The 13,974-nt window shown below is 42.1% G+C and overlaps 1 protein-coding gene across 1 annotated transcript in view; it reads left to right on the forward strand.

Annotated features, from left to right (window-relative positions):
- Positions 1 to 12,763, forward strand: part of CFAP58 (cilia and flagella associated protein 58) — a 144,924-nt gene extending 132,161 nt beyond the window's left edge. Inside the window, exons 16-18 of the mRNA XM_054983438.1 lie at positions 183 to 302; positions 8,767 to 8,900; positions 11,664 to 12,763. Coding sequence (XP_054839413.1) covers positions 183 to 302; positions 8,767 to 8,900; positions 11,664 to 11,784 — 375 coding nt within the window. The 3' untranslated portion in view covers positions 11,785 to 12,763. The remainder of the gene's footprint in view (positions 1 to 182; positions 303 to 8,766; positions 8,901 to 11,663) is intronic.
- The last annotated feature ends 1,211 nt before the right edge of the window (positions 12,764 to 13,974 follow it).

A 13,974-nucleotide genomic window follows, 5' to 3' on the forward strand; every position in this document is an offset into this window, starting at 1 on the left:
ACAGATGACATTTGGAGGTTGACAAGAAATAAAGTACCAGAATCATTTAGGTAGCTTACAAATATCTTTATTATCTGCTCCCCTATGTTTACTCCCTCCTCTGTATATTTTATGCCTGAAGATGGGAATAGAGCACTGGAGACTTACAAATTGGTTTCATCCCATCTTTCTTGTTTTCTTAGGAGAAAGAAAAGCTGTATGTAGAACTGAAACATATCTTAGCCCGGCAACCTGGACCAGAAGCAGCAGAACAGCTGCAGCTGTATCGGCACACACTACGGGAAAAGACCAAGCAACTGAAGGTAGAAGTTCTTCCCAACAATTCATTATAAAAATAAATCTAAATGATACTCTTCCTGGACTTAAGAAAGAATCACTGTACCATAGAGGAGGGGTTGTATAGGGCCAGACTAGATGTGATAAGGGAATCCATATATCTCCATCCGTTCACTACTTAAGGAAAGATAGGAGTAATTTTTAAAACAAATAGAGCATGCTGGCAAGGAGAGTTATACCTTGCCTTTCTTACGTTAATATGCTCTGTTGCTTTCAGCCCATTTCCTCTAGTTTGGCTCACTTCCAGTATCAGACCTGAGCTGGAAGACGAATGCTGAAAGGATCAGAGCATAGAAATGTAAGGTGTGCAAAGGGTGAGTGTTTAGCGTCCCATAAATAGTGGACACATGAATCTGCTTATCATAGTTTTGTGATGAGTTTACGGGTAAGGACTAGGGAAAGGATTACTTTTTCACTTCAAAGAGATTTTCCTCAGGAAATTTTTTAGACTATTCAGATAGGTATACTATAGTACAAGAAAGGAGATGAGATGAAAACAAAAATAAAGCAAGATCTGGTGATGGAATAGGCTTCTTAAAAATGGATGCTAATAATAATACATTAAGTGATATATACAACAGCGGCATGCTTTTACAGTCCATCAAGTATGATTAGCTGTGGTCGCTAAATGGAACCTCTATGTTCAGATGCAATATACCTTTGATTAATATATTGAATGCAAGATATTGGGGATAACAAATAAGGAAAGGCTTTTGCCTTCATGACCAACTAGTTTTTTTCTCTGAAGCATTTTCTCCTTTCTCAACACTTTTTGCTTAACACAAATCTGTAAGTACAGTATAGACTTTTTCTAAGAAATTGTTTTCCTCTCAATAGATAGTAAAGTGATAATGTCTATGAATTCTTTCCATACATGCTTAGTTCAGGAAAGCTCGAGTGTAAACTTCCTAACTGGGCTGAGTTGCATTTTGTGGTATAATGTTTGTTTATAAAAATCAAAAAATCAAAATCTAATTAGAGCATTAATTTACAGCCTATTACTATAAATGTGTATCCCACTTGGGCCTTTGAAGACACTGCCAGAATTTTGCATGAGGCCTAATTTCCGTTTTAAATTAGTGAGATTTTCTAATGTGCCAGTCAAAACCATTTTCCTTCTGTCCTTAACATGCAAGCAGAAACGGATTGAGAAAAACATTGCTAAATCCTTCATCTTTCCTTTACAGTACATCCATATATATTAGTCTTGCATCTTATTAGGGGGTTGACAAGAGTAATCTCTGTTAACCCCTTGTCACTGTAAGACAGGATTTTGTTGGTGAGAAAAGCTTGTTTATGCCACTTGGACTTGCTTGAAGCACCATGCTAAGTAGTGACTTGGCTTATGTACAAAATGGTCCTTTTTTCCCTTTGGCATGAAAATACAATACAGTACATGCAGCTTTTTCGGTGGGTATATACTAAGGGCACATCCTACTATATAGAGTAAGTGTATTCTAGACAACTCACATCCTACCCTGGTGCGCCACCAGAGGGCACTGCTGTAGAAGGAAACCCAGGCGAGTCAGCCTGTCCCTCCACAGAGCACACCGTGGTGGGAAGCCCCGGCTGGGATAAAGAGGAAAGCAGGTGGCAATGCCCACCCCCCGCCTTCATCAGCAGCGAAGCAGGTGGCAATGCCTGCCCCTTGCATTCACTCACCTGGAATCAGGAGTAGAGCAGGTAGCAATGCCCACCCCTGCCTTTACCTGGCTGAGATCAGGAGCAGAGCAGGTGGCAATGCCTGCCCCCTCGCCTTCACCCAGCTGGGATCAGGAGAGTGGAGCAGGTGGCAATGCCTGTCTCCTGCCTTCACCCAGCTGAGATCAAGCACAGAAAAGGTGGCAATGCCCACCTCCAGCCCTTAACCCACCTGGGATCAGGAGTGGTGGCAATGCCCACCCCCGCCTTCACCCATCTGGGATGAGGCATGGAGCAGGTAGCAATGCCCGCCCCCCCTGCCTTCACCCAGCTGGGATCAAGAGTGGAGCGGGTAGCAATGCCCACCCCCGCCTTCACCCGGCTGAGATCAGGAGCAGAGCAGGTGGCAATGCCTGCCCCCTCGCCTTCACCCAGCTGGGATCAGGAGTGGAGCGGGTGGCAATGCCTGTCTCCTGCCTTCACCCAGCTGAGATCAGGCACAGAAAAGGTGGCAATGCCCACCTCCCGCCTTCACCCACCTGGGATCAGGAGTGCAGCAGGTGGCAATGCCCACCCCCGCCTTCACCCATCTGGGATGAGGCATGGAGCAGGTAGCAATGCCCGCCCCCCTGCCTTCACCCAGCTGGGATCAAGAGTGGAGCGGGTAGCAATGCCCACCCCCGCCTTCACCCAGCTGAGATCAGGAGCAGAGCAGGTGGCAATGCCTGCCCCCTTGCCTTCACCCGGCTGGGATCAGGAGTGGAGCGGGTGGCAATGCCTGTCTCCTGCCTTCATCCAGCTGAGATCAGGCACAGAAAAGGTGGCAATGCCCACCACCCGCCTTCACCCACCTGGGATCAGGAGTGGAGCAGGTGGCAATGCCCACCCCCGCCTTCACCCATCTGGGATGAGGCATGGAGCAGGTAGCAATGCGCGCCCCCCTGCCTTCACCCAGCTGGGATCAAGAGTGGAGCGGGTAGCAATGCCCATCCCCTGCCTTCACCCAGCCTGCCATGTGCCTTCACCCACCTGGGATCAGGAGCGACGCAGGTGCTGATCCTACGCCATCACCCAGTTGGGATCAGTAGCAGAGCAGGTGGCAATTCCCACTCCTCACCTTCGCCCAGCTGGGAACATGAGCAGAGCAGGTGGCAATGCCCATCCCCATTCACCCAGCTAGAATCAGGAGCAGAGCAGGTAGCATTGCCCACTCCCTGCCTTCACCTGGCCAGGATCAGGTGTGGAGCAGGAGGCAATGCCCGCTCCCCCTTTCACCCAGCTGAGATGAGTGGAGCAGGCGGTAATGCCTGCCCCCTGCCTTCACCCAGCTGGGATCAGGTGTGGAGCCAGAAGCAATGCCTGCTCCCCCTTTGCCAGCCAGGATCAGTCATGGAGGAGGAGGAGGCCATGCCCGCCTGCCCGCCCTCCCCTTTCTAGAGCCCGTTGTATTATTTCCCACAACGGGCTTTGTTGCTAGTACAAGAATAAAGTAGTGCCCATTTGCCATAAATGGTAACAAGAAGAGATACAGTTTATATTTAGGACAGAAAAAGGACTGTCAAGGTGTTTCTGTGAACTTGATATAAATAGCAGACTTTTAATAAATATAGCATATAGAGTTTTTTACAACAGTTTTAGGTTACTAAGCTGATAGATGAATAAAGTGGCAGCATGTGCTAAAGACTGAGAACCAGTAAAATGGTTAAATTACTGCTTTTTCAAACCATATTATTTCTGAACTGTTCAAAGTTCGATGGCTGTTGTGGGTTTTCCGGGCTGTATTGCCGTGGTCTTGGCATTGTAGTTCCTGACGTTTCGCCAGCAGCTGTGGCTGGCATCTTCAGAGGTGTAGCACCAAAAGACAGAGATCTCTCAGTGTCACAGTGTGGAAAAGATGTAGGTCATTTGTATCTACTCAGGAGGGGTGGGGTTGAGCTGAGTCATCCTGTAAGAGTTTCGCCGGGTGTGGAATGCTAATGGCGGGAGGCTTCACTGTATCCTGAGGAGGTTCTTTTGCATATGGATTGGTACTTATGCATATGCAAAAGAACCTCCTCAGGATACAGTGAAGCCTCCCTCCATTAGCATTCCACACCCGGCGAAACTCTTACAGGATGACTCAGCTCAACCCCACCCCTCCTGAGTAGATACAAATGACCTACATCTTTTCCACACTGTGACACTGAGAGATCTCTGTCTTTTGGTGCTACACCTCTGAAGATGCCAGCCACAGCTGCTGGCGAAACGTCAGGAACTACAATGCCAAGACCACGGCAATACAGCCCGGAAAACCCACAACAGCCATCGTTCTCCGGCCGTGAAAGCCTTCGACAATGTTCAAAGTTCCTTGAACTGTCTCAGAATTTTTGAAATTAAGGGCTAAAAGTATCAGAATGTTACAGAATAAGTATAAGATGCCCACAACAGCTGTGCTGGTCATGGAAATAAGATGCATCATGTATGTAATAAACTATTTTAATTAATGAAGCCATTCTGCCAGACCCTACTGGCTCATTATATATTTACCAGAAAGGCAAATAACAGCTTCAGTAGTGTGATTTAGATCAGGAAAATGGAACAGCGGAGGGTGAGCACCCTCCTCTTGCACAGTTGCTTTGATCAGAATCTAACCATGGGCTGTAACTGGTTAAGAGGAGGTACGTATAGGGAACTGGCTGCCTGTCTGGTGGAGCTTCTGGAAGAGAGGGGATCCTGTGAGGATTTGGGTCAGGGTTCTCTGCCTGCTGTAGTGGAGGCTAGACAGGTGCCAAGTGGCAGACTCCCAGCCTTTACCTGCCTGGGTGGCAAGAAGTGTGAAAGACTTGTGTGTGAGGTGGGGTCTACCTACTCCCACCATAGTCCCTAATCATAGTATCACAGAATCATAGGGTTGGAAGGTACCTCTAGGGTCATCTAGTCCAACCCCCTGCACAATGCAGGAAATTCACAACTCCCCCCCCCCCGACTTCCCCAGTGACCCCTGCTTCATGCCCAGATGGCAAAGCATCTACAGGATCCTTAGCCAAATTGGCCTGTGGAAAATTGCTACCTGACCCCAAGGTGGCGATCGGCATTACCATGGGCATGTAAGAAGGCCATGAGAACTAAGCACTGATGTAACCCAGTCTGCCTCCCCCTCATGATCTGCCCATGTTCATAGAATCAGCATTGCTGTCAGATGGCCATCTAGCCTCTGCTTAAAAACCTCCGAAGAAGGAGAGCCCACCACCTCCTGAGGAAGCCTGTTCCACTGAGGGACTGCTCTTACTGTCAGGAAGTTCTTCCTGATGTTTAGCCAAAAGCTCTTTTGATTTAATTTCAAGCTGTTGGTTCTGGTATGACCTTCTGGGGCAGCCGAAAACAACTCTGTAACATCCTTTATATGACAGCCCTTCAAGTACTTGAAGATGGTTATCATTTCACCTCTCAGTTGTCTCCTCTCCAGGCTAAACATTCCAAGCTCCTTCAACTTTTCCTCATAGGACTTGGTCTCCAGACCCCACACCATCTTCGTTGCCCTCCTCTGGACATGTTCCAGCTTGTCTATATCCTTCTTAAATTGTGGTGCCCAAAACTGAACACTGTACTGTAGATGAGGTCTAACCAGAGCAGAGCAGAGCAGAGCAGAGCAGACTGATACCATCACTTCTTGTGATCTGGACACTATGTTGACATAGCTGACGGGTTGGTAGTTGGCACATAACACACACTTTTTACCCTTCTTGAAGATGGGGACAACATTTGCCCACCTCCAATCTTCTAGCACCTCGCCTGATTTCCAAGAATTCTCAAAAATAATGGATAGAGGCTCACAAATTACATCTGCAAGTTCTTTTAGTACCCTTGAGTGCAATTCATCTGGCTCTGAGGACTTAATTCCATTTAAAGAAACTAGGTGTTTACATACTACCTCTATGCTGCTCCTAGGCTGTAACTTTCTTCCCCCACCATGTGTTCTGTTATTGCCATGTCAAGCACCATTTCCCTCGCAGGAGAAGACTGAGGAAAGGTAGGAATTGAGCAATTCTGCACTCGCTTCGTCATCTGTTAGAATTTCTCTTCCCTGTCCCTGCAATGGGCCTACCATGTCCTTGCTCTTTTTCTTACTCTGAACATGAGCAAAGAACCCTTTTTTGTTTTTAGCATCTCTTGCTAGCCTAAGCTCATACTGAGTGTTAGCTTTTCTAACACTCTCCCTACCAGCACTGGTTATTTGTTTATATTCATCCTTGGTTATAAGGTCCCCCTTCCATTTCCTAAATGAGTCTTTTTTATTTCTCAATTCATTAGAAAGCTGTTTATGAAGCCATCATGGTTTCTTTAAGCTCCTCCCATTTTCCCTTCTCATAGGAATAGTTTGTGATTGGGATTTCAATATTTCACTTTTAAGAAACTCCTACCCCTCTTGAACTCCCTTCTCGTTAAGCATTTCTGACCATGTTATTCTACCCAGCATAGCTTTCAGTTTGTTAAAATTTGTTTTCCTGAAGTCCAAGCTATATGTCTGACTATGTACAGCTTTTGCCTTCCCCAAGACTGTAATTTTCAAAATTACATGGTCACTGCTACCCAGAGTGCCCACTACTTTTACCTCAGTTTTCATTAACAATCAGTTTTCATTAACAACTCTTTAACAAATGATCAAGCTCATGTCAACTTTAACTGTTTTATTCTATGCATGTTAACTTTGAAGTATTTTTCATTGAACTCAGCGGAGCTTATTTCCTAGTAAGGGTTTGCATACGTTTGAAGACACAGATTGTTTACTTTGCTATCATGCTAATAAATATTTTGAGTGAAATTCAGTAATAAAATTTTATTTCTTTTGTTACAGATGTTTTGTTATGTTATAGATGTCATAATCTATAAAGTAGATGTTTCAAATTTTTTAAAAGGTCTGAAATGATTTATACGTTAACGGACACTGACAGGATAAATCTTGTTAATATTATGGAATGTCTTTGATAGCTACTAGGGGCACAGGATCAGATCTAATGATATTCTTCTGTTGGTTTAACAGCGCTTACAATGCCTTATATATTGATGAAGAAGGGCAGTGATTTTTGCAAATGGCTCTTCTTATTAGAGATCCTCACTTCACCCTCCCCATGCCATTTGTGAGATTCTCCATCAAATTGTTCATGGCCTAGATTTTCCATGCTGTCTGTGATATCATTCCCATTCCTGTGTAGGTAATCCTAAGAGATTCACATTGTAATCCTAAAAAGAGTTACTCCAGCCTAAACCTATTGAAATCAATGGGCTTAGACTGGAGTAACTCTTCTTAGGATTGCACTGTCAGTCTTCCAGGCTGAAGACATTGGCAATTGTCCTACTATGAAATAAGGGCCAAGCTACAAGTGACAAATGACACTTGAACGGCAAGTGGATCGAGTGGAGAGCAAGTGGAGGGCAAGTGAACAGGGAGGAATACACTTGCCATTCAAGTGTCATTCTTCACTTGTAGTTTGGCCCTATGAGGATACCTCTAAAGCCAGTGGGATGTTCTTTCCTTTCAATCTGGGAGGGCAACTGTTAAGTAATAAGTGCTGCCATAAATTCCAGCTTGAATCAGCTCACATCTGAGATGTATTTTTTTTAAAAAGGAGCCCCCATCCCCTTGATGGCCTTATGAGGACCAAGCCTACTAGGAAGCATAAACAAGGAAGTCCGAGAAGCCACAAACACAATGATACGACTTTATTGGTTCTATACCTTCAGAACCCACGTTAAAGGCACTGTGTACAAACAAAAAGCCAGTGAGTCAATACAAATAAAGCTCCTGGCTGGAGTTGGCAACGGGCTGGCCGGCTGAGGCTTTAATCCCGTTTCGCACTAAAACAATGTTTTCAGACATAACGTGGCTTTTGAGGAAGCAAATAGTGCGAAATGGGATTAAAGCCTCAGCCAGCCAGCCCGTTGCCAACTCCAGCCAGGAGCTTTATTTGCATTGACTCACTGGCTTTTTGTTTCTACATGGTGCCTTTAACGTGGGTTCTGAAGGTATAGAACCAATAAAGTCGTATCATTGTATTGTCGAAGGCTTTCACGGCCGGAGAACGATGGTTGTTGTGGGTTTTCCGGGCTGTATTGCCGTGGTCTTGGCATTGTAGTTCCTGACGTTTCGCCAGCAGCTGTGGCTGGCATCTTCAGAGGTGTAGCACCAAAAGACAGAGATCTCTCAGTGAGAGAGAGAGACCGAGAGATCTCTGTCTTTTGGTGCTACACCTCTGAAGATGCCAGCCACAGCTGCTGGCGAAACGTCAGGAACTACAATGCCAAGACCACGGCAATACAGCCCGGAAAACCCACAACAACCATCGTATCATTGTGTTTGTGGCTTCTTGGACTTCCTTGTTTGTGCTATCTTTGAAGCCACCCCCTCCCATTTTTTTCTTACTAGGAAGCATAGCTTGTTGAGGGCAGTTGAATGCCTGTTGAAAAAAAACAGAAGAAAAGAGGGTAGAGAAGAGTAAAAATGGCCAGTTTGAGTCATTAACAGTTTATAGCAAGGAGGGGAATTATTGGACCTCTGAATTCTGGGGTTAATGCATGTGCTGTTCCTTGTGTGGCCCTAAAAGAACATCTTTCTGCAGTGCAGTAAAAGCTGGTTATGTGCAGGCCGTGGTGTAGGCTGATAGGTTCAATTGTGATCTTGGAATTTGCCACTGCATGTAGTAGGATTTCAGCAAGGGATAGTACAGACTTAAACCACAGTTCTGATTTATAGCCAAAAGAGGCAGAGAGAGAACAGATTACTCATGCTGTGCATTTGTTGTATTTTTAAAGGTTTTATCTTCTGAGTTGAATATGTATGAATCACAGAGTCAAGAATACAAATATGAAATTGAAAGGCTTGCCAATGAGCTTCTGAATGTCAAGAAGAAATATCTTACTCAGAAACGGAAGGAACATGAAAACAAGTAAGAGACAATCCTAGTACTGGTAGTAATGATAATAGTACTTAATAATAATATTGTCTGGCTGAGCTCTTATTTTGAGGTAATGTTTGTTCCCAGGATGAGACAGGTGAAACCAGCCATTTTGTAGGCACACGTATAAGACCACCCTTAAGTGGTCTTTTCTTTTAAACACTCTATAACGTGAATATACATAAAAACATGGACATATATAGTCAATTTTTCTTTAATGTAATTTTACATTACATACTGCAAAGAAGGCTGCTTCCCTTCTAATGCTGAAATGGAAAGCAAAACCCAGAGTTCAAATTCTAAAAATTATAGCTGTTTTCAAAAGGACACTTAGCTGTTAGAAATGGATTGCTAGAAGTTGCTGTATAGATAAAATACAAACATGTTCAGTGTTAACAGGTGTGTGATCCTTGTGATTTGAGTCTCATTTCAAAAAAGTTGGTCTGAAGGCTAAATTCCTTTTGTAGCCTTGTAGATAACTTTTCTCCTTTCTCACATTACCATAATACTCTGACTAAACAATACTTTGTTTGCTGCCACTTTGTGGTTGACTGTATCAGGAAGCGTTCTGGTTAAGCTGAGGCATTCTCTATTGAGTTGCTTTTATAGCCACGCAGTTTTCCTAGACAGAAAATACTTTCATGTTAGGGAATTCCCCCATCCTACCCCTGCAAAAAGATCTTGTGATTGAACATACTCATATTTTGTTATGGGTACACATTTGACTATTTATGGCATCTAATATTCTCTTAGTTCTAGTCAGCAATTTCTTGTTTGGATTTTTGCAATTACACATTTTCCTTCTATATGGATAGGATGTGTACTGTACAACTCATATGACAATGAATCAAATATTATTTCCCTAACTTCCTACTCTGAGAACCTGCCCTAGTACCCTATTTAGAAATCAGTTGCCTTATTTCTCTTACCGAATCATATTTTAAGGGAAAGAAAAGCTTTGATGACTGAATTAGCAAAACAGTCAGTGATCAAAGGTGCCCTTTGCCCTTCTGCAAATGGCATAATGCTGCCTTGATGTTTGGAATTAGCAACAATTGTTCATGGCTAATGGCTTTCCTGGAGCTTTATGATCAATACACAATGCCACCACAATGTCTAGCAATCCATTTCTAACAGCTAAGTGTCCTTTTGAAAATAGCTATAATCTTTAGAATTTGAACTTTGGGTTTTGCTTTCCATTTCAGCTTTAGAAGGGAAGCAGCCTTCTTTGCAGTATTTTCAACTCTGGAATTTTATTTTCTGTTATCATTGTATCTTAAAGGGCAACAGACCATCTATAAGGAATAGGAAACCAATTTTTATAGAGAGTGCAGCTTGGCACAAACTAATACATTTGTGTGCTATTTACATGCAATACTATGGTTTCTATTATTTCTCAATTTTATGCAAGATCTATCTTGATGTTCGTAAGCCTAGAATTTTTGCCTTATGTTCATCCTGTTTAACTCTCTCTTTTTCTGCCTTTGATCAGGGAAACTTGCATATTTGTAGGTAAAAACACCATCTTCATAATATATTTCAGTTTTTATTACAACATGAAGAACTCTGTAATGTAAAATCTGAATTCTGATTTAAACACCATAGGGCACGTGCATGTATTTCATGGGTGCTGCTGCACCTGCAGAGGGATTGCCATAGGGTCATCCTCTGTCTCTTGCCATCCTTGGATACTTGCTTGGATCACAGTGTGCTTTAAAAGAGATCAGTGCATATATTTCCTTTAATTGTACACACCTTGCTCTCTCCTCAATTGCCTGGCCTTGAAATTATTCTTTCCTAGAGCAGGATTATTTATTTAAAAAAAAATATTATTGGGCAAAAAATACCATCAATTCTAGGAAACTATTTAATTATTTGAACAGTAGATAGCTACAGAATGTTTGAGGCTTTGATCTGGATCACACAAAGTCTTAAAAAGATGCTTTCAAAATCCTGTTTTAAGGGTGGCACTGCTGTACTTAATAGAAGGGAATATTTTACAAAGGCCTAATTACTTTATTGGAATGTTTTTCTGCATTAGTATAGCATCTTGATATACCTCAGTTCATGAAAACATACTCCCTGTATCGCTCTCCTCCCTCATCTCATTAAATAGCTGAGTGAATAGTGAAACTGTCCTCTGTTCTCCTGTGGCCACTCAGTTCAAGCTGTGATGGTTCATCCTGCGGAGCACGTTCTAGAGGCTATAGCTACTGGTTCAAAGTCATATAGGCAGTGTTCCTTTTGTGTAAAAAGAACAAACTGGATAATTATCACTCGAAGACTGTTAAATTTGGAAGTGGCTGACACAATTTATTCGTTAAAATTCAACAAAGGAAAAATATCTCCCCTTTTTGCCTTTGATGATTTCAGCCTTTCATTGGAAAACAAATTATCGTTTGGAGAAGCAGTACTAATATTAGAAATTTCAAGTGACAAACTACACTTATTCTACTCCTAATGAGAAAACTGTGGCCATTTTGAGGGGGTAACATTAGGGGAGCTCATTTAGTTCTATTTTTTAATAATTCTGTGTACCATCAGCAGTCATTTAATTAGATTCAAACAGGCATCTGATTGTAGCTGTTTAACATAACAGACTTTCATCAACATAGTTTTTTAATGATCTCTTGAAAGAACAGCTGAAATGATGAAAACTTTAGGAACTTTTGGAAATATTATCAAAAACTTAGCGTAAAAATATGCAACATTCCTTTCCTTATCTCTTTCTTTTTGCCCCTTCTCATTACAAAGGGAAAAGGAGAGAGCCTTCAGTAACATAGAACATGATTTCTCCATCCAGAAGACCAGAATTCCACGCTTCACTGGAGGTGGTTTCCCACTTAGCAACCCACTTCCCAAAATTGTGGCCTAAACATTTGCACAATCACACCTCACCTTCTGCCTTGGCATCTCCATCTGAACTTAAATATTATTCTTTGATATACAAGACAATATTACTGCTTTGAGAGTAACCTGTAACAAAATATTTACTTGAGATCACTGTGTTTTTTAAAATCAAAGGATGGAATAGGCAATGTTGTCCTTTATACTCTCTTAGTGTCAAATGCTGCCCTCTGGATATCAGTGAAACTACATGAGGGAGGTGCTTGTTTTTAAATATTTCTTTACTATCATAGGTTTTATTTTTAAGAGTCTTGATTGAAAGTAAGAGGTATTGAAATCAATGCGGCTTACTTTCAAGTAAATACCTTGCAAACTTTGTGTTCAACTTGTAATCAAGCAGCTTCTAAAGATGCATAGCTGTATTGCTGCAACTACCTCTTCCTAAACATACTTCTTAAAACTCTGTGAAAAAGACAACGTTACCAGTGTAGCCATCCTAAGAAAATACAGTGCTGAGAACTGGTCTCCTGAAGGAACAGCATTAATTTGTGAAGCTCTAAACTCATGTGTATTATGCAGTCACAATATACATTAAGAAGATCGGAGAGGTGTGTGGCAGTGTTAAGCCTTCACAGTTCCCATGCTGAAGAATGTAATTCTTTTTTATGATATGTAGGCATGAAGTATGGTTGTAACCACACAGCTGTACCCAAGATTTCATTGTTGGGAATATGCCTTGTTTTCATTTAATTTATTTCTTATATTCCAAATGTGAATGCTAAATTTAATCAAGCTGACACACTTGATTTCTCTTAAAAGGAAGATAGATTTGCAGCGGTTAAAATTGTTTACACATGAATTCTCCTACCGTAGTAACTTTTTCAATCCAAAGAGACTTAATTATCAGCTGTTAGTAAGACACATGAGAAAGGCACAATATGAATGAGGGTATCGGGTGGAGGGAAAACCCAAGCTGTACAAAATAAAATGTTTTGAAACTGTCTCTGTGGTGGAATGTTTACTGTCTGTTTTATGGATGAGAAACTAGTCCAAATAGAGATCCTGATAAATAAGTTTTTTATATTTTTATATAAAATATTTATCAAGATCTCTATTTGGTCTAGTTGCTTTGGTGGAATAATTAATAATATTAAAGCTGATCTGGAAAACTATTAATGTAAGTGTTTAATTCTCAAGAATAAAATAAAAATTAGCTTTGGAAACAGCTATCAGTTTTATTAGATCTTCGTATCATGTGCCTTGTCTCCTGAAGGCATTCATAATATATAATATTCTTTTCCATGAAGTTTCCTTGTAATCATAACAGTCTATTCACTATAAACAAATTATGGACATAAGAATGGCCAGACAAGACAAGTTTAGGTGGGCAACCATGTTGGTCTGCAGTATAAAATCAGGATTTGAGTCCAGTGGCACCTTATAAAACAACAAGATTTTCAGGATATAAGCTTTTGAGAGTCAGAGAGCTCCCTTCTTCAGATCTTATCTGCAGATGAAACAAAATATTAACTCTTTGTGAAGCAGGTAATACCAGAGACTTTAGGGGAAAATAGAAGTGAATCCACACAACAATTCCAGAATCTGCTATTGGGCATTGCGGATTTTTAGACACGGCCCAATCTGCTGCTTCTAGTCATGTCACTAAATCTTCTAGGCTTCAGACTTTCTTTTGTAGTTACACATAGAATTCCCACGGGTGTCAAAGATGGCTGTATCTACAAGCCGCACTGAGTGGGAGGTCAAGAGCAAAACACTCAAAACTGGGAGTGAGTCCTCACTTCCAGGGTAATGAGCTGCCACAGTCTCTCTTGACGAAACCTTCAGCTGTGGAACTGAGAGGTAAGATTCTGAGCCCTACCAGGTTTTAACCAACAAGTCAGCCCTACAGAGTAGGACACCTGCAGACTGAGTTCCAAAACAACTATGTGGGTAGCTGTAGCCAAAATGGGCCAAAGTTTTAGATTAGGGTTGAAGCCCTCAAATCCTCAAAGAACACACAAGGATATACACTATATCAGTGATCTACAGCTCATCCTGGAAAACGATGCCTCTCTCTCACAAGCCCTGGGTGGAAGACCTCGCCTACATACAGCTGGCCCCCAACCTTATATGACTTCTCACTAACAACCATGAATCAGCTAGCAGAGTCACCAACATGTGCAATAGACCCTGCAACAAACCCAGATGCCAACTCTGC

Source organism: Eublepharis macularius, chromosome 6, assembly GCF_028583425.1.
Source record: "Eublepharis macularius isolate TG4126 chromosome 6, MPM_Emac_v1.0, whole genome shotgun sequence".
NCBI classification, from domain to species: Eukaryota; Metazoa; Chordata; class Lepidosauria; order Squamata; family Eublepharidae; genus Eublepharis; species Eublepharis macularius.